An 18,211-nucleotide genomic window follows, 5' to 3' on the forward strand; every position below is an offset into this window, starting at 1 on the left:
CCAATGAAAAATATCAAATTTATTGATATTTTTATGCTGGAAAATAAACCTATGAGTTTAAAAAGAATTTGCTTTCCCTGACTTTGTTAGTCATGATGTGCCATATATAATGAGCCTACCCCACATCATTTACTATTCTTAAATAAGAATGTTGGGGCCGGGCGCGGTGGCTCACACTTGTAATCCCAGCACTTTGGGAGGCCGAGGCGGGCGGATCACGAGGTCAGGAGATCGAGACCACGGTGAAACCCCGTCTCTACTAAAAATACAAGAAAAAAAAAAAATTAGCCGGGCGTGGTGGCGGGCGCCTGTAGTCCCAGCTACTCGGAGAGGCTGAGGCAGGAGAATGGCGTGAACCCGGGAGGCGAAGCTTGCAGTGAGCCGAGACTGCGCCACTGCACTCCAGCCTGGGCGACAGAGCAAGACTCCGCCTCAAAAAAAAAAAACAAAAAAAAAACAAAAAAATAAGAATGTTGGATAATATAAACTATCTACATACATAATTCAAAAACAAACAATGGAAGGAATGAAAGGAGAGAGGAAAGGGTAGATTGGTGATGTTAGGTGTGTTGTGTAACCAGCACTGGCTGCCATTAGAGATGTGGTTTTTCAAAGTGCCAGCAATTCTTGCAAATGGTGTGGTCCAAACCCAAAAGGTACAATGTACTGGTTTACATTTCTGATAAATTCAATATATAAGGGAGTCATTTAAATTTTTGGTGTTACAGTTATAAAGTGGAATTATGTTACAAATTCAGATAATTGTAAATGGGTTTTTAATTTTATTTATTATTATTATTATTTTGAAACAAGGTTTTCCTCTGTCGCTCTGGCTGGAATGCAGTGGCTTGAGCTCAGCTCACTGTAACCTCCACCTCCCGGGTTCAAGCCATCATCCAGCCTCAGCCACCCAAGTAGCTTGGACTATAGGCACTCGCCACCACACCTGGCTAATTTTTTTGTATTTTTAATAGAAATAGGGTTTCACCATGTTTCCCAGCTGGTCTTGAACTCCTGAGCTCAAGTGACCTGCCCACCTCAGCCTCCCAAAATGCTGGGGATGACAGGCAGGAGCCACAGCCCCTGACCTAAATGGGCTTTTAAAATTCTCATAGCATCTGTGAGACATTTGAAAGACATACAGAATACAAGACAGTTTCTTTTTTGTGTGTGTAGGACTGCCATGTGCTGTGTAGGATGCTTAGCATTCTCTGTCCTATTTCATTAAATTCTAGTGGTATCTTTTATTTATTGTGACAAGAAAACACTCTCACAAATTTCAAAATACCATACAAAGCTTTTGGTTGCCCACATTGAGAACAAGTGTTGGAGGTAGAAACATGAGCAGACATTATTTCTACCTTCACATAACTTCTGGTTTAGCCGGAAGACAAGCATACAAAATAAGTATTATTATAAAACAATGTTAATGCTATGATCCTAGAGCATGAAAGAGAGAACACCTAACTCTGCTTGGGGAAATCACGGAATGCATCATGGAAGAGGTAGTATAAGATAAAAGAGCAGGTAGACAAATGGGAAAGGTAACACACAGTGTGAATAGCACCTACAAATGTATGAGAAACCTTGAAAATATTTTTATTTGGCTGCAGCATAGAGTAGATGAGACAGAACAGCAGGAAATATGAGATAGACAGGACTGGATTCTGTTCAGTAACTTGTGTGCCATGTTATTAGACTTTAATTACATTCTAGAAACTGGAAAGCCTTTGAATAAGAGAGTAGCATGAATAGTTACATACTTCAGAAGGTCATACCAGGCCCAGAATGGAGGATAGATTGTAGGTCAATCTGTAGGCAAGGAGACCAGTTAGGAAGGATTAGCAAAGTTTGGAAGTGAGATGATAAGTACCCGATCTAGGACAGTGGTAGTTGCAGTGGAAATATAAGGGAGAGGACAGATATATTAGTGTTTTTGAGGAATGGGGAGGTGTCGCAAGTTTCTTTCTTTTGCAACCAGAGTAGTTGCCATTCACACATGGATGGGAATTTTAAACAGCTCAAGTTTGGTGATGGCTAAGGCAGCTGGAGGGATTGGGTTGGCAGGAATGGGGGGAGTCTGATTAATAAACTTATTTTTAAATATCTGAAGTTTGAGTTGCTTGTGGGTCATTCAGGAAGAGCTCTTCAGAAGACACTTGATTACAGGGACATGGAGCTTAAGAGAAAGGCTAGACTAGACCATGGCATGTTTTATTGGCTACTCAGGGCAGCGTTCCAGTACTGTTTCTGGTAATGGCAGAGCTGTTTGTACTGGACTAAACCTCTTGCATATTACAAACCCTATACAAAATATTTTTGTAAAACTTAATCATTTAAAGATATTGGTGAATGACAAGAAGGAAGAAACTGGAGGGACACTTTAAAAAGAGAACTACAGAGTGGCATTTCTGTTTGTGTTTTTTAACTGAGGGAACTCCGTTGTCTGTAAGACTTGTTACAGCTAAAACGCAAGCAGAAAGCTGTAGTCTCAGTGATTTGAAGTTTCAGTATTCTTTGAATAATGAGAATTTTAGTACTCCTAAGTAGGATAAACATAACCCATTTTCTTTGTCATTTATTTGGATTCTGGCATTTAATTTAGAACAGAATTCATCTTTTTACAAAGCTGTAGGTAATATAATCCCATTCTTGAGTATGTGAGAGTATGAAAGGGAGGTTTATACATTAGACCTATAGAAGAATACTCTCTGGAATGATATAATCTCTGGCTGCTCATTATGGGTTTTGTTGTTGTTTTTTACTTTATATTTTTGTCATTGAGAATCATTTTTTACAGTGAATATACATTGTTTTTGGATTTGGATAAGACATCATCTATGTTGAGAGAAAGAAACCTGTTTAGCAGTGGGACGTGATAATTTCATTTACCTTTTCAACTTAACTGACTAGTTGCAGCATTCTTATTAATGAAATATTAAAAACTTGATATTTTGCTTCAGGAAAATGGGACCAATACTGCTGATCATGTTCGAAATTCCAGTTGGGCAAAAAACGGCTCCTACCAAGGTGCTCTTCATAACGCCTCTGAAGAAGCCACAGAACAAAACATACGAGCTGGTACCCAGGCAGTTTTGCAGGTGGATCACTTTATGGCTATTTTTAAAAATAAAATAATCATTAAATATTTCTGTTCAGTATTTCAGTATACAGTATACTTTTCACAATATAATAAATTCACCACCTACATTTATCATTATGCCATATTATTTTTATTTTTTCCTTTCATCACTTAATATATTAATAAACATTACATATTCTAGATAATTTTAAATGTTATATAAATTATGGCGTACTGTCATCTGCAACTGATTTTTTTATTAGCCATTCTGTTTATGAGATTTGTTGTTACTATACAGCCATAATTCATTTTAACTATTTTGTGGTATTGTACTTTATTTCACATTTTACTTATTCATTTTTCTGTTGATGGTCTTTTGTTTCCAGTTTTTCACTATTCCAAATAGTACTGCAGTGAACTTTTTTTTTTTTTTTGAGATGGAGTTTTAGCTCTTGTTGCCCAGGCTGGAGTGCAATGGCACAATCTTGGCCCACTGCAACTTCTGCCTCCTGGGTTCAAACGATTCTCCTGCCTCAGCCTCCCAAGTAGCTAGGATTACAGGCGCATGCCACTATGCTCGGCTAATTTTTGTATTGTTAGTGGAGACAAGGTTTCACCATGTTGGCCAGGTTGGTCTTGAACCTCCTGACCTCAGGTGATCCACCCGCTTCAGCCTTCTAAAGTGCTGGGATTATAGGTCTGAGCCACCGTGCCTGGCTGTAAACATTCTTTTTTTTTTTTTAGACAGAGTTTCACTGTTGTTGCCCAGGTTGGAGTGCAATGGCACGATCTCAGCTCACTGCAACCTCTGCCTCCTGGGTTCAAGCGATTCTCCTGCCTCAGCCTCCCAAGAACCTGGGATTACAGGTGCCCACCACCACGCCTGGCTAATTTTTTTGTATTTTCAGTAGAGATGGGGTTTCATCATGTTGGCCAGGCTGGTCTCAAACTCCTGACCTCAGGTAATCCACCAGCCTTGGCCTCCCAAATTGCTGCGATTATAGGCATGAGCCACCATTTCCAGCTGTGAACATTCTTATATGTGTATTTTTATACGCAGCTGGGAAAATTTCCCTAGGGTATGTACCAAAAGTGGAATTACTGAGTTGTAGGATTTGTACATTAATAACTTTAGTATTATCGCCCAATTGTTCTCCACTTTGTCAGAATAATTTACATTCCCTCTAGTAGTGTTTGGGGGTTCTCATTTCCTTATGTTCTCCCTATTACTTGTACTGTCAGATTTTAATTTTTTGCTGGTCCTTTATATGTGAAATATTGTCTCATTTTTAAAAAAATATTTGTTTTTCCATTTTAATTTGCTTTTCCTTCATCAGTACTGAATTTGAGCATCTATTCTTATCTATGAATTCATATGCTTTTCCATTATTTTGGGTGTTGGTCTTTCTCTTAATGGTTTGTAGGAGTTCATTATATTCATTCACTTTTTTTTTTTTTTTTTTTTTTTTTGAGGTAGAGCCTCGGTCTGTCACCCAGGCTAGAGTGCAGTGGCACAATCTCAGCTCACTGCAACCTCTGCCTCCCAGGTTCAACCAGTTCTCCTGCCTCAGCCTCCTGAGTAGCTGGGATTACAGACGCACATCACCATGTGCCTGGCTAACTTCTGTATTTTTAGTACAGATGGGTTTTTGCCATGTTGGCCAGGCTGGTCTTAAACTCCTGACCTCAAGTCATCTGCCTGCCTCAGCCTCCCAAAGTGTTGGGATTATAGGCATGAGCCACTGTGCCTGGCCAATCATTCACTTTTTAAATCAAACTGTCCTTGTCAAGGCCACATGTGACCTCTACATTGTTAAATCAGATGTACATTTTTTCAGTCCTAATCCTGCTTGATTTATCAGAAGCATATACAGAGTAGATCATTCCTTCCCCATTGAAATGCTTCTTTGCTTGGCCTCCAGAATAGCATATCCTCCTGTTTCTTCTCACTTCATTGTCCACTTCTTAAAGCAGATTCTTTCACTGATTTTTCTGTAAAGCCCTGACCTTTTCATGTTTTAGTACCCAGGAATCAGTTCTTGAATCTCTTATTCTCTTGTCTCATACATATAGATGGCTTTAAATATCATCTATATGCTACAGCTTCAGATTTTTGTATGTAGTCTAGGATCTCTCATCTGAATTCTGTGAATCCTTAACTAAAATATTCAAATATCAAATTGTCATTTTCACTTGGCTATCTAATAAGTATCTCAAATTTGAGTGCTTTTCCTGCAGTCTTCCTTGTTTCATTTATTGGCAACTCTGTTTTCCATTTCCCTTAACGTTTGTCTAATTTGATGACAAATCCTGTCAGCTCTCCCTTCATAATGTGTACGGAATCTGACTACTGCTCAGCACACACACTACCTCTTGTGTCTAAGTCTCTATAATCGTTCATCTGTAATATTGTAGTAAGTTTCTAATTAGTCTCCGTGCTTCTGCCCTGCCCACCTGTCTCTCTGCTCTGGCCAGAGGGATCCTGTAAAATGTAAGTCAGATTATGTCATTTTTCTGCTCAGAATCCTCCAGTGGCTTTCCATTATCACTAGGCAGCAATGCAGAAGTCTTTATAATGGTCTATAAGGCCATCATTGCTCCTCAGAGTGTGGTCCATAGACTAGGGCTGGCCCACAGCATAACTGCAAAACAGAGTAAAACTTTAGAAATGAAATAATTTAATACCTCTTGATTCTGTTAAAAAGTTTGCATTTGAATTTCGACTTAATCTTTTTTCATTTCCTTTTTTCTGTTCATTTTTCCCCCAGTTGATAGTCTTTATTTTTATTTTTTATTATTCCATGGATTATTGGGGTACCAGTGGTATTTGGTTACATGAGTAAGTTCTTTAGTGGTGATATGAGATTTTGGTGCACCTAACACCTGAGCAGTATACACTGCACCCTTTTTGCAGTCTTTTATCCCTTGTCCCCCTACCACCGTTCCCACAAGTCCCCAAAGTCCATTGTATCATTCTTATGCTTTTGTGTCCTTATAGCTTAGCTCTCACATATCAGGGAGAACATACGATGTTTGGTTTTCTATTCCTGAGTTACTTCACTTAGAATAATAGTCTCCAGTCTCATCCAGGTTGCTGCAAATGCTGTTAATTCATTCCTTTTTATGGCTGAGTAGTATTCCATTGTCTATATATACCACAGTTTCTTTATCCACTCATTGATTTATGGGTATTTGGGTTGGTACCACAATTTGCAATTGCGAGTTGTGCTGCTATAAACGTGTGTGCAAAATGTCTTTTTCATATAATGACTTATTTTCCTCTGGGTAGATACCCAGTAGTGGGATTGCTGGATTAAAATGGCAGTTCTACTTTTAGTTCTTTAAAGAATCTCCACACTGTTTTCCATAGTGGCTGTACTAGTTTACATTCCCACCAGCAATGTAAAAGTGTTCCCTGATGACCACATCCATGCCAGCATCTAGTGTTTTTTGATTTTTTTTTTATTATGGCCATTCTTGCAGGAGTCAGGTGGTATCGTATTGTGGTTTTGATTTGCATTTCCCTGATCATTAATGATTTTGAGCATTTTTCACATGTTTGTTGGCCATTTGCGTATCTTTTGAGAATTGTCTGTTCATGTCCTTAGCCCACTTTTTTATGGGATCGTTTGTTTTTTTTCTTACCAATTTGTTTGAATTCATTGTAGATTCTGGGTATTAGTCCTTTGTCAGATGTCTAGATTGTGATGATTTTCCCCTACTCTGTGAGTTTTCTCTTCACTCTGCTATTCCTTTTGCTGTATAAAAGCTCTTTAGTTTAATTAAGTCCCAGCTGTTTATCTTTGTTTTTATACTGCTTTTGGGTTCTTGGTCATGAAATCCTTGCCTAAGCCAATGTCTAGAGGGGTTTTTCCAGTGTTATCTTCTAGAATTTTTATAGTTTCAGGTCTTAGATTTAAGTCCTTAATCCATCTTGAGTTGATTTTTGTATAAGATTAGAGATGAGGATCCAGTTTCGTTCTGCTACATGTGGCTAAGCTATCATCCCAGCACCATTTATTGAAAAAGGTGTCCTTTCCCCACTTTATGTTTATGTTTGCTTTGTCGAAGATCAGTTGGCTGTAAGTATTTGGGTTTATTTCTGGGTTCTCTATTCTGTTCCATTGGTCTCTGTGCCTATTTTTATACCAGTACCATGCTGTTTTGGTGACCATGGCCTTACAGTATAGTTTGAAATCAGGTAGTGTGATACCTCCAGATTTGTTCTTTTTGCTTAGTCTTGCTTTGGCTATGTGGGTCCTTTTTCGTTTCCATATGAATTTTAGAATTGTTTTTTCTAATTCTATGAAGACTTATGGTGGCATTTTGATAGAGATTGCATTGAATTTGTAGATCACTTTTGGCAGTATGGTCATTTTTACAATATTGATTTTACCCATCCATGAGCATGGGATGTGTTTGCATTTGTTTGTGTCATCTGTGATTTCTTTCAGCAGTATTTCGTAGTTTTCCTTGTAGAGGTCTTTCACCTCCTTGGTTAGGTATATTCCTAGGTATTTTATTTATTTATTTATTTTTTTGCAGCTATAATAAAAGGGGTTGAGTTCTTGATTTGATTCTCTGCTTGGTTGCTGTTGGTGTATCTCCTGTTTTGTTTCTTAATGAGTTTATTTGGATTTTCTCTCTTCTTTTCTTGGTTAATCTTTCTAATGGTCTATCAATTTTATTTATCTTTTCAAAGAACTAGCTTTTTGTTTCATTTATCTTTTGTAATTTGTTTGTTGTTTTAATTTAGTTCTGCTCTGATCTTGGTTATTTCCTTTCTTCTGCTGGGTTTGGGTTTGGTTTGTTCTTGTTTCTCTAGTTCCTTGATGTATGACCTTAGACTGTCGGTTTGTGCTCTTTCAGTCTTTTTGATGTAGCTTTTTAAGGCTATGAACTTTCCCCTTACTACCACCTTTGCTGTATCACAGAGATTTTGATGGATTGTGTCATTATTGTCATTCAGTTCGGAGAATTTTTTCGTTTGTTTGCTTGTTTGTTTGTTTTTGAGACAGAGTTTCACTCTTGTTGCCCAGGCTGGAGTGCAATAGTGCGATCTCAACTCACTGCAAACTCCACCTTCCAGGTTCAAGCGATTCTCCTGCTTCAGCCTCCTAAGTAGCTGGGATTACAGGCATGCACCACCATGCCTGGCTAATTTTGTATTTTTAGTAGAGACAGGGTTTCTCCATGTTGATCAAGCTGGTTTTGAACTCCCACCCTCAGGTGATCCGCCCACATCAGCCTCCCAAAGCTCTGGGATCACAGGCATAAGCCACTGTGCCCAGCCAGAAGAATTTTTAAATTTCCATCTTGATTTTGTTTTTGACCCAATGCTCATTCAGGAGCAGGTTATTTAATTTCCATATATTTGCATGGTTTTGAAGGTTCCTTTTGGAGTTGATTTCCAGTTTTATTCCACTGTGGTCTAAGAGAGTGCTTTGATATAATTTCAATTTTTTAAAATTTATTGAGGCTCATTTTGTGGTTTATCATATGGCTTATCTTGGAGAAAGTTCCATGCACTGTTGAATAGAATGTGTATTCTGCAGTTGTTGGATGAAATGTTCTGTATATATCTGTTAAGTCCATTTGTTCCAAGGTATGGTTTAAATCCATTGTTTCTTTGTTGTCGTTCTGTCTTGATGACCTGTCTAGTGCTGTCAGTGGAGAATTGAAGTCCCCCGCTATTATTGTGTTGCTGTCTATCTCATTTCTTAGGTCTATTAATAATTGTTTTATAAATTTGGGAGCTGCAGTGTTAGGTGCATATATGTTTAGGATTGTGATATTTTCCTGTTGGACAAGGCCTTTTACCGTTATCTAACGTCCCTCTTTGTCTCTTTTAACTGCTGTTGCTTTGAAGTTTGTTTTGTCTGATACAAGAATTGCTACCCCTGTTCGCTTTTGGTGTCCATTTGCATGAAATGCCTTTTTCCACCCCTTTACTTATGTAAGTCTTTCTGTGTTTGGTGAGTCTCCTGAAAGCAGCAGATAGTTGGTTGGTGAGTTCTTATCCATTCTACAGTTCTCCATCTTTTAAGTGGAGCATTTACACAATTTACATTCAATGTTAGTATTGAGATGTGAGGTACCATTCCATTCATTGTGCTATTTGTTGCCTGTGTACCTTGGTTTTTTTGTTTGTTGTTTTTGCTTTTTAAATTGTATTTTTGTTTTATAGGTCCTGTGTGATTTATGCTTTAAAAAGGTTCTGTTTTGATATGTTTCTAGGATGGTTTCAAGATTTAAATCACCTTTTAGCAGTTCTTTTAGTGGTGGTTTGGTATTGGCAAATTCTCTCAGCATTTGTTTATCTGAAAAAGACTGTATCTTTCCTTCATATATGATGCTTAGTTTTGCTGGATACAAAATTCTGGGCTGATAATTGTTTTGTTTGAGGAGGCTGAGGATAAGGCTCCAATCCCTTCTAGCCTATAAGGTTTCTGCTGAAAAATCTGTTAATCTGACAGGTTTTCCTTTGTGGGTTACCTGGTAGTTTTGTCTCACAGCTTTTAAGAGTCTTTCCTTCATCTTAACTTTAGATAACCTGATGACAGTGTGCCTAGGTGATGATCTTTTTGCAATGAATTTCCCAGGTGTTCTTTGTGCTTCTTGTATTTAGATGTGTGGGTCTCTGGCAAGGCCAGGGAAGCTTTCCTTGATTATTCCCCCAAACATGTTTTCCAACTTTTAGATTTCTCTTCTTCCTCAGGAACACCATTTATTCTTAGATTTGGTTGTTTAACATAATCCCAGACTTCTTGGAGGCTTTGTTCATATTTTCTTATTCCTTTTTCTTTGTCTTTATTGTGTTGGGTTAATTTGAAGACCATGTCTTCAGGCTCTGAATTTCTTTCTTTCTTCTTGTTCAATTTTATTGCTGAGACTTTCCAGAGCATTTTGCATTTCTATAAGTATGTCCAGTGTTTCCTGAATTTTTGATTGCTTTTTCTTTAAGCTATTTATTTCCTTGAATATTTCTCCCTTCACTTCTTGTGTGGTTTTCTGGATTTCCTTGTGCTGGGCTTTGCCTTTCTCTGGTGCGTCCCTGATTAGCTTAATAACTAACCTCCTGAATTCTTTTTCAGGTAAATCAGGGATTTATTCCTGGTTTGGATCCATTGCTCGTGAGCTAATGTGATTCTTGGGGGTGTTAAAGAGCCTTGTTTTGTCATATTACCAGAGTTGGTTTTCTGGTTCCTTCTCATTTGGGTAGGCTCTGTCAGAAGGAAGGTCTAAGGCTGAAGGCTGTTGTTAAGATTCTTTTGTCCCATAGAGTGTTCTTCTGATGTAGTACTCTCCCCCTTTTCCTATGGATGTGGCTTCCTGTGAGCTGAACCACAATGATTGTTGTCTCTCTTCTGTGTCTAGCCACCCAGCAAGTCTACCCGGCTCCAGGCTGGTACTGGAGTTTGTCTGCACAGAGTCATGTGATGCGAACTGTCTATGGTTCTCTCAGCCATGGATACCAGCAACTGTTCTAGTGGAGGTGGCAGCAGGTGAAATGAACTCTGTGAGGTTTCTTAGCTTTGGTGGTTTAATTCTCTGTTTTTGTGCTGGTTGGCCTCTTGCTGGGAGGTGGCACATTCCAGAGAGCATCAGCTGTGGTAGTATGGAAAGGAACTGGCAGTGGACGGGGCCCTAGGTCTTCCAAGAGCATATGTCCCTTGTCTTCAGTTACCAGGGTGAGTAGGGAAGGCCCATCAGGTGGGGGCAGGGCTAGGTGTGTCTGAGCTCAGACTCTCCTTGGGTGGGTCTTGCTACAGCTGCTGTGAGGGATGGGGGTGAGGTTCCCAGGTCAATGGAGTGTGTACCTGTGAGGATTATGGCTGCCTCTGCTGAGTTATGCAGGTTGTCAGGGAAGTCGGGGAAAGCCGGCAGTCACAGGCCTTACCCAGCTCCCAAGCAATCTGAAGGGCGGGTCTCTCTCCCACCATGCCTGCCCTAACAACACTGAGTCTGTTTCCAGGCAGTGGGCGAGCAGGGTTTGAGAACTTGCCGTGGGCTACCTTCCTCCCAGCTGTGAAAAAAATGGGCTTTGGTTCTTCCCCTGCCTGTGGAGTCTGCACACCGGATTCACACCCTCCTTTGAGTTCTGGCCAGGAGGCTTCTTGCCTGGTTCAAATTTTTACAAAGTTCATCTGGAGACTTCCTTCTCCCTGTGGCATTTTCCACGCACCTGTGGCCGCCCTCCCAAAGGATCCCTGTGGTGCCAGGCAGGAATGGCTTGCCTGGGGACCCAGCAAGCTCCCAGGGCATTTCCTACTGCTTGCTCTACCCCTGTATTTCCCTCAGCTCTCTAAATTTACTCTGCTCTAGGTAAGGTCGGAAATTTCTCCCACAAAGTAGACCTTCAGTTTCCCCAGTGGGTGTGTGTTTTCAGGAGAGAAGGATCTCCATTTCCCACTTCTGCCGTTTGGACACTCAGCATTTGGAGTGTCTCCCGGGTCCTGCAGGAGCAGTTTGCTTTCTTCAGAGGTCTGTGGGTCGTTTTGGGATTCCTGGTGTTTGTTCTTGCAGTTGTTCTGGAGGTAAAATTCACGATATGAGCCTCCACACGCTGCTCTGTCTGTCCAAGTCGGAGCTGCAATTTAGTTCTGCCTCCCATCAGCCATGATGATCTCTCTCCCAATCTTTGTTCATTTTTCGTTGTATTTTAAAATCGGATTGATCTGCAGAAGATTGGGGCTGGGGAAGACCTGTTCTTTCACTACAGGTAGTGTGAGAATCTCTGCTCCACATACTCTGGCTGTTTTTCAGCATCATCTTCCACTGCTTTTCCCCTGGTTTACTTCGCTCTGTGCTCCTTGCTGTTCCTCAAGCATGTTAGGCAGGCTCTCACCTCAGGTCCTTTGAACTTGATTTTCCTCTTTTTCTGAAATACTACTCTCCTAGACAGGAACATAGCCCATTTGTCTTTTCCTTTTCAGTTTGCTGATACTTATTCTCTACCACCCACTCTTCCTTTTATGCTTACTGGGCCCCTCAGATCCATGGGATGAGAGTGAGCACCCTTGTCTTATTCTTGGCTTTTTGTGGTATTTCTCAAGTTCTGTTACTATGTATATACTTTTTTTTATACTTTTTGATAAATGCTCTTTTTTATTTTAATGAATGTTTGCTTTTTTCTTAGTTTGCTAAAAATTGTTTTCAGTCATAAGTGTTGAACGCTTTTTCTGCATACATAGTGATAATCATAGTTTTTTCCATTTCGATATTTTGATAGGATATAGTAATAGATTTTTCTAATGGAATCTTTTGTCACCAAAACAGATATACAAACCTAAAAATAAATAAGAAAAAGAGGATAAAATGTTTTGAACAACTCATTCAGAAAATTGTTCTTGATTTAGGTGTCATCTTTTATCCTAAACTATGTGTATTTATTTATTTTTTTTTCAATTTATTATAGCAATAGAGTTACTAAAGCTTCTCAGTTTAGAAGTACTGTGTTTTAGGCCAGGTGCAGTGGCTCACGCCTGTAATCTCAGCAATTTGGGAAGCCAAGGTGGGCAGATCACTTGAGGCCAGGAGTTTGAGACCACCCTGGCCAATATAGCGAAACCCTACCTCTAGTAAAAATACAAAAATTAGCCTGGCGTGGTGGCACACATGCCTGTGATCCCAGCTACTTGGGAGGCTGAGGCAAGAGAATGTGTTGAACCCAGGAGGCAGAGGTTGCAGTGAGCCGAAGTCATACCACTGCATTCCAGCCTGGGTGACTCTAAACAAGACTCAGTCTCAAAAAAAAAAGAAAAAAAAAAAGAAAAGAAATACTGTTGTTTGCACTTGGTTACCTACTATTAACTTTATATTTGTCTAGGTAAACAGAAAAATAGGTAGGTTTAATGAGTTTACGTTTTAGTTATTAAGCTTGTAGAATTAACCCACAGTGTGATCAGTGTCTGTTTCTGTTTGAATAAGAAATTTGCCATTGAAATTCCTTTGTGAATAGCTAATGATTTCTTTTGTCTTAGGTGTTTATTATAAACTCATCAAATATATTTCTTCTTGAACCTGCAAATGAAATAAAAAATCTTCTGGATGAGCACACAGATATGTGTAAACGCATTCTTAACATTTATCGGTACATGGTTGTACAAGTATCAATGGACAAAAAGACTTGGTAAAAAAATTTTTATCGTTTATGTCTATGTGTTTTTATTGTGTACACAGGTATAGTAATTTTTAGAGAAATAGTGTCTGTGAAGAGGGTTTGTTTACAGTATTATAGGGGCTCCTATTATTGAATAAATATAAAATTAATCATAGTGACAATAGTTCCTTTCACCTTATCTGAAACTTTGTTCAGACTTCCACAAGACCCCTTGGACTGTCTTTCCTGAAGTTGGCATATAATGGCCTCATCCTCCTCAACCCCTAAGGAAAGAATACATGCATACAAATGTATATGAGTAAATGAAGTTTACTTGTGTGTGAATGAGTTAATGAATAAGTTGATGATTGACTGAATATGTGAATGCCTGAATCCTTCGTCTGGCATTCAGAGCTGTATACCGTCAGGCTCTGCCTACTTTTCCTGTCTGAAGTCTAACCTCCAGCTTGCAGGATAAGATCCTGCTTCCCAGCTCTTATCAAGTTGCTCTTCCCTGGGCACCTTCTGAACTTTCCTTTAGAGTGTCTAATTCTGCTGTTTTTCCTGTTGTCACCATAACTGTCCCTTAGATTCACCTTCCTGTTTCTACGTATCCTTACTTAAATTTTTTTCTTCACTTGTTTCCATTCTATATTTGTACTTCTGTATAGTTCTTGTGAAAACTGTCTTGATCCCTAAAATACTTGTATAAATATCTGTTTACCACCATAGAACTGAGAACCCCTAGAAGGTATTTACTGGTTGTCTTATTTTTATATTTCCTACATTTCTTAGTATAGTACATTATATATCATTGGTGCTCTATAAATAGCTGTCTAATTGATTGGAAAAATAGACCTTTTGGGGAGATGGGAAAGCGGTTCTGCAGTTTTTGTAAAAATGAAATGTTTATCATAAAATTCAAACAAAGAAAAGTTTAAAAAAGAAAAAAGCTCAAAGGTTCACTCTAGAGATAGTAGTGATGTTTGTCCTTTGGTGAATATCTAGCTCATCAAACCATACACACAGTTATATAGTATTATACCATATATATATATGCCATAATTTTCTTAACCAGTCCTGTACTGATGGACATGTAGTTATTTCTCTTTGTTTTGGGGCAAAGAGAGGGCAATGAACATTCTTATATATATTTCATTTTCCTCTACATGTGGCAAAACATAAATTAGGCATATGCTTTGACTAAGTACTCCTAATTTTTTTTAAGAAAGAAGACTACTTAGTCAAAGCATATGCCTAATTTATGTATAAAATGGCTTTGTATTTTGAAAAGATTCTTTACTAACAGTATTAATAGAATGGCATGTAGAAGTAGTTATTATTATTAACAAATTTGGTACGCTTATTTGTGCCACATAGCTTTCTAAGCACTTTACACATATTTTCTTACTTAATTCTTACAGCACCCTATGATACAGATAATACTGGGAAGTTAAGTAATTTGTCCTTGTTCACACAGCTGTTGAGCAGTGGACAGAGATTTGAACTATGGTTTTTCTGACTTCAGAGCCCAAGTTATTATTAGCCAGTAACTACATTGGACAATTCTTTTGTTAGTCGTTTTTTTTCTTTCTGTATACTTTGAATCATTGATGAGCCAGATTATAGTGACTGACTTGCTATGTAGAAAACAATTTTAGAATTTTTTTCTTAATTTTTAAACTTCCCTTGAAGTAATAGCATTTTGGGAAGTTTTTCATATATTTTACATTGAATTTTTATACAGAGAGAGACAGTTTCGCCATGTTGCCCAGGCTGTTCTTGAGCTGTTCTTGAGCTCCTGGGCTGAAGCCATCCACCTGCTTTGACCACCTCTCAAAGTACTGGGATTACAGGTGTGAGCCACCACACCTGGCCAGAATTTGTAAAACTTTATTAATTAAAATCATTTTTTATTGTATTACAAAGTGAAAAGATTGTATGATTTATGAGTGAGTTATGGTTTGACAACAAATAAGAGTTATTTGGAAAATCTATGCTTTATTGCATTTGTAGTTGATTTCAAATAGCTTTTTATTTCATGTAGCTAAGCTAGAAGCATAAGGTTACAAATGTGGCACCTTTGATTTTTATTCCGTGAATAAATGCATGCATTTGTTTGCTAATACGTCCAGGATATTTTTAATGTAGTGATAGTTTTCTGTTTGATTCTACTCTGACTTCTCAGAAGAACCATGACATCTAGATCTAGGATCTATTGCTGCCCCTGCCACATTTCTCACAGTGACTGTTCCACGTATCACTATGCCTGGAATGGACTTGCAAAATAACCAGAGGAGAGGAGGCTGTGATAGAGAATTGGGCTGATACACCCAACTGAAAGTCCCTTGTTAGCCTCTTTTTCATATGTGGTTGAATCAAGTTTTGAAATATCAGTGTAAATAAGGTAGTTTTATGGTTTTAATAATAAGCATCTAAGAGAAAGAGGCAAGGTAAGGATAATAATAGAATTGGTTTAACTTGCAGTGCAGACAAAAAAATTAAAGATTAAAAAACTGCATAATGCAAAGAGTGGAAAGAAACAATAGAGTAATGGCCCTTGATTAATTATCAAGCTCACTGCAGACTCAAACTCCTAGGCTCAAGTGATCTGCCCCCCTCAGCCTCCTGAGTAGCTGAGACTATAGGCATGTTTCACCACACCCAGCTAATTTTTTTTTTTTGAGAGACAAGTCTTGCTGTGTTGCCCAGGCTTCTTTGTGATCTATTAATTAAGATGTCATGTAATTTCTGAAATTGAGATTGGTATGATTCTCAATATGTAGTTATTCACCATATTATAAAGATGGATTTGATTGATTTGGTATAGTTATTCTCCGTATTATAAAGATGGATTTGATTGGATTCCATCTGGGTAGAACTATATTGGGTAGATGAGTGTTCTTCAGATAGCTCCTTAAGGTTGCTACTTGATTTGTGGTTGCGGAGACGGGAGCATTCTCCACATTATCACTTCCAGTTCCTCAGCTTTTGAAGAGGTTTTTATTTGATGAGAGGATATTGTGGCCGATAAATGATTTTAAATGATTGATGTAGATACATAAAATGGAATTTTAATTTTTAATATTTAAGGAACTCTAAATATTTGAAATTGTCTTTCAAAGATGTTTGATATTTGAGTTTTTATAAGAAGTATATATTTGAAAGTTAACTATTAACCAAATGCAAACATATGCAAGAAGGAAACATTAATCAGTCTTTTTATTTTAAGGGAACAGATGCTGCTTGTGTTGCTCAGAGTCACGGAATCTGTACTGAAGATGCCATCACAAGCTTTTCTACAGTTCCAAGGGAAAAAAAATATGACCTTGGCAGGTCGACTTGCAGGACCACTTTTCCAGGCAATAAAAATAAATAAATAGATGAATAGCTGGATAGATATGGGTTTTTTTGTTTTGTTTTGTTTTGTTGTTGTTGTTTGTTTGTTTTTTAAAATTCATTGAACCCTGAACTTGTTACCAGGAAAAAAATGTTTTAAATTAGAGATTATTTCTTATTTATTAAGGGATCTTTTGTAGAGCTAACTTAAAAGTTGCTCATCTAAATAGGCTATTTGCCATACATACAACCTAGTATAAGAGTGGAGGTAATATCAGATCTGTGAACAAACAGGCTAATGATATTTATTTTATCTGTTGTGTAGTGTACACAATATATGGTTGCAAAAACCTGGGAGTGTTTTAGGGCTAATGACCTGACTGCTTTATGAGTTTCCATATCTCTGGGACTGCTAGGAAAAACTGTCTTTTTATGTTATTCTGTAATAATGAAAAAGTAATAAATAATTAAGATTGATTCTTATCATGCTTTTTTTAAATAAGACTTTATTATCCTCCCTTCTCGACTGGTGGTAGTTTGATTACACAGGAATTCTATATTGTGTTTTTTAAATCTGAGGATAGAGTACTGACTTTAAATGTATTATGGATTCTTTGAAAAATAGAAAACAAAATTTTTTTTAAGATGATACATGAAATACAAATACATGATTCTTAATGTCAAAGGCAAAAGCTATCTTAGATCTAATTCTTGGCCATGAGTGTAGCCATTTAAATTGGTTGGAGTTTTTTTTCATATATTAGCCATTTACCTAAAATTATATGCTGGTGTTGAACAGTCTTTTAAAACCAGCTACACATATCGTCTAAACTCCTCTTAACTTCATTAGCCATTTTTTGTTTTTTCATTCAGGTTTCTCCATTGTTAGAGCTAACCCGATGGTGGGAGCTACAGGAAGATAAAATTTTATCTTGCTATGTGAAACAACTTTTTTTTGTAGTCTGAGTATTAAAGTAGTCTTTTTTTTTGTATTAAATTAAAGATAGATTGGGAGGTCAGTAGTTACTACAGTTCTGTACCTAAACTCTGTTAATTTTCATCTTTACATTTCAGGTATAAATTTATGTGAATTCCTTTCTAAATGTTGTAGAATTAAGCTTTTGAGAATCTTTATTTTATGACCTGTTTCTTCAATCAGAGGACATATCTTTAGTAGAAATCCACAAAATCTCAGGGGGGTACTTACTGGCTAATCCATTTGTGTCCTTTTATGAATTTTTTTATCCTGTGATCAGATTTATTACAGAATGCTTTTAATTTGTTGTGTTTAAAAAAATTTAATTTCAACCTTTAGTTTACGTATACATTTTCAAAACTACATTTCATTAAGTTAAATATGTCTCTAGTATGTTGTTTCTTTATATTATTAAAAAACATTTTCGAGTTGTAGTTAGTGGTTTCCATCCTTAATTTGGGAATGTAGGTTTTGGCTTTTTAGTTCAGTAACTCAACATTTTCAACGCTTAAAAGTATGGAGACTATTTTTTAAATAGCATTTATTTAACATTAATGTAATGCAGCATAAGAGACAGTTATAAATTTAGGGAGGTTTCTTTTTAGTTTAGATTGCTGGTTGTTGGGAGTTGGCAGTTGCTGAAATGAAATTTATAGTAGATTCTAATGATTGCATGAATTGCTTTTACAAGTATTATCTATTTAAAAAAGCA

The 18,211-nt window shown here is 37.5% G+C and overlaps 1 protein-coding gene across 8 annotated transcripts in view; it reads left to right on the top strand.

Annotated features, from left to right (window-relative positions):
* The window catches only part of RALGAPA1 (Ral GTPase activating protein catalytic subunit alpha 1), a 278,214-nt gene that overhangs the window by 72,119 nt on the left and 187,884 nt on the right, over positions 1–18,211 (top strand). For all 8 annotated transcript variants that reach the window (XM_063645883.1, XM_055291510.2, XM_063645884.1 and 5 more), the window contains exons 12-14: positions 2,964–3,101; positions 13,066–13,214; positions 16,417–16,546. In XM_063645883.1, the coding sequence (XP_063501953.1) occupies positions 2,964–3,101; positions 13,066–13,214; positions 16,417–16,546 (417 nt within the window). The remainder of the gene's footprint in view (positions 1–2,963; positions 3,102–13,065; positions 13,215–16,416; positions 16,547–18,211) is intronic.

The sequence above is a fragment of the Symphalangus syndactylus genome, chromosome 9 (genome assembly GCF_028878055.3).
Source record: "Symphalangus syndactylus isolate Jambi chromosome 9, NHGRI_mSymSyn1-v2.1_pri, whole genome shotgun sequence".
In the NCBI taxonomy this organism is placed as follows: Eukaryota; Metazoa; Chordata; class Mammalia; order Primates; family Hylobatidae; genus Symphalangus; species Symphalangus syndactylus.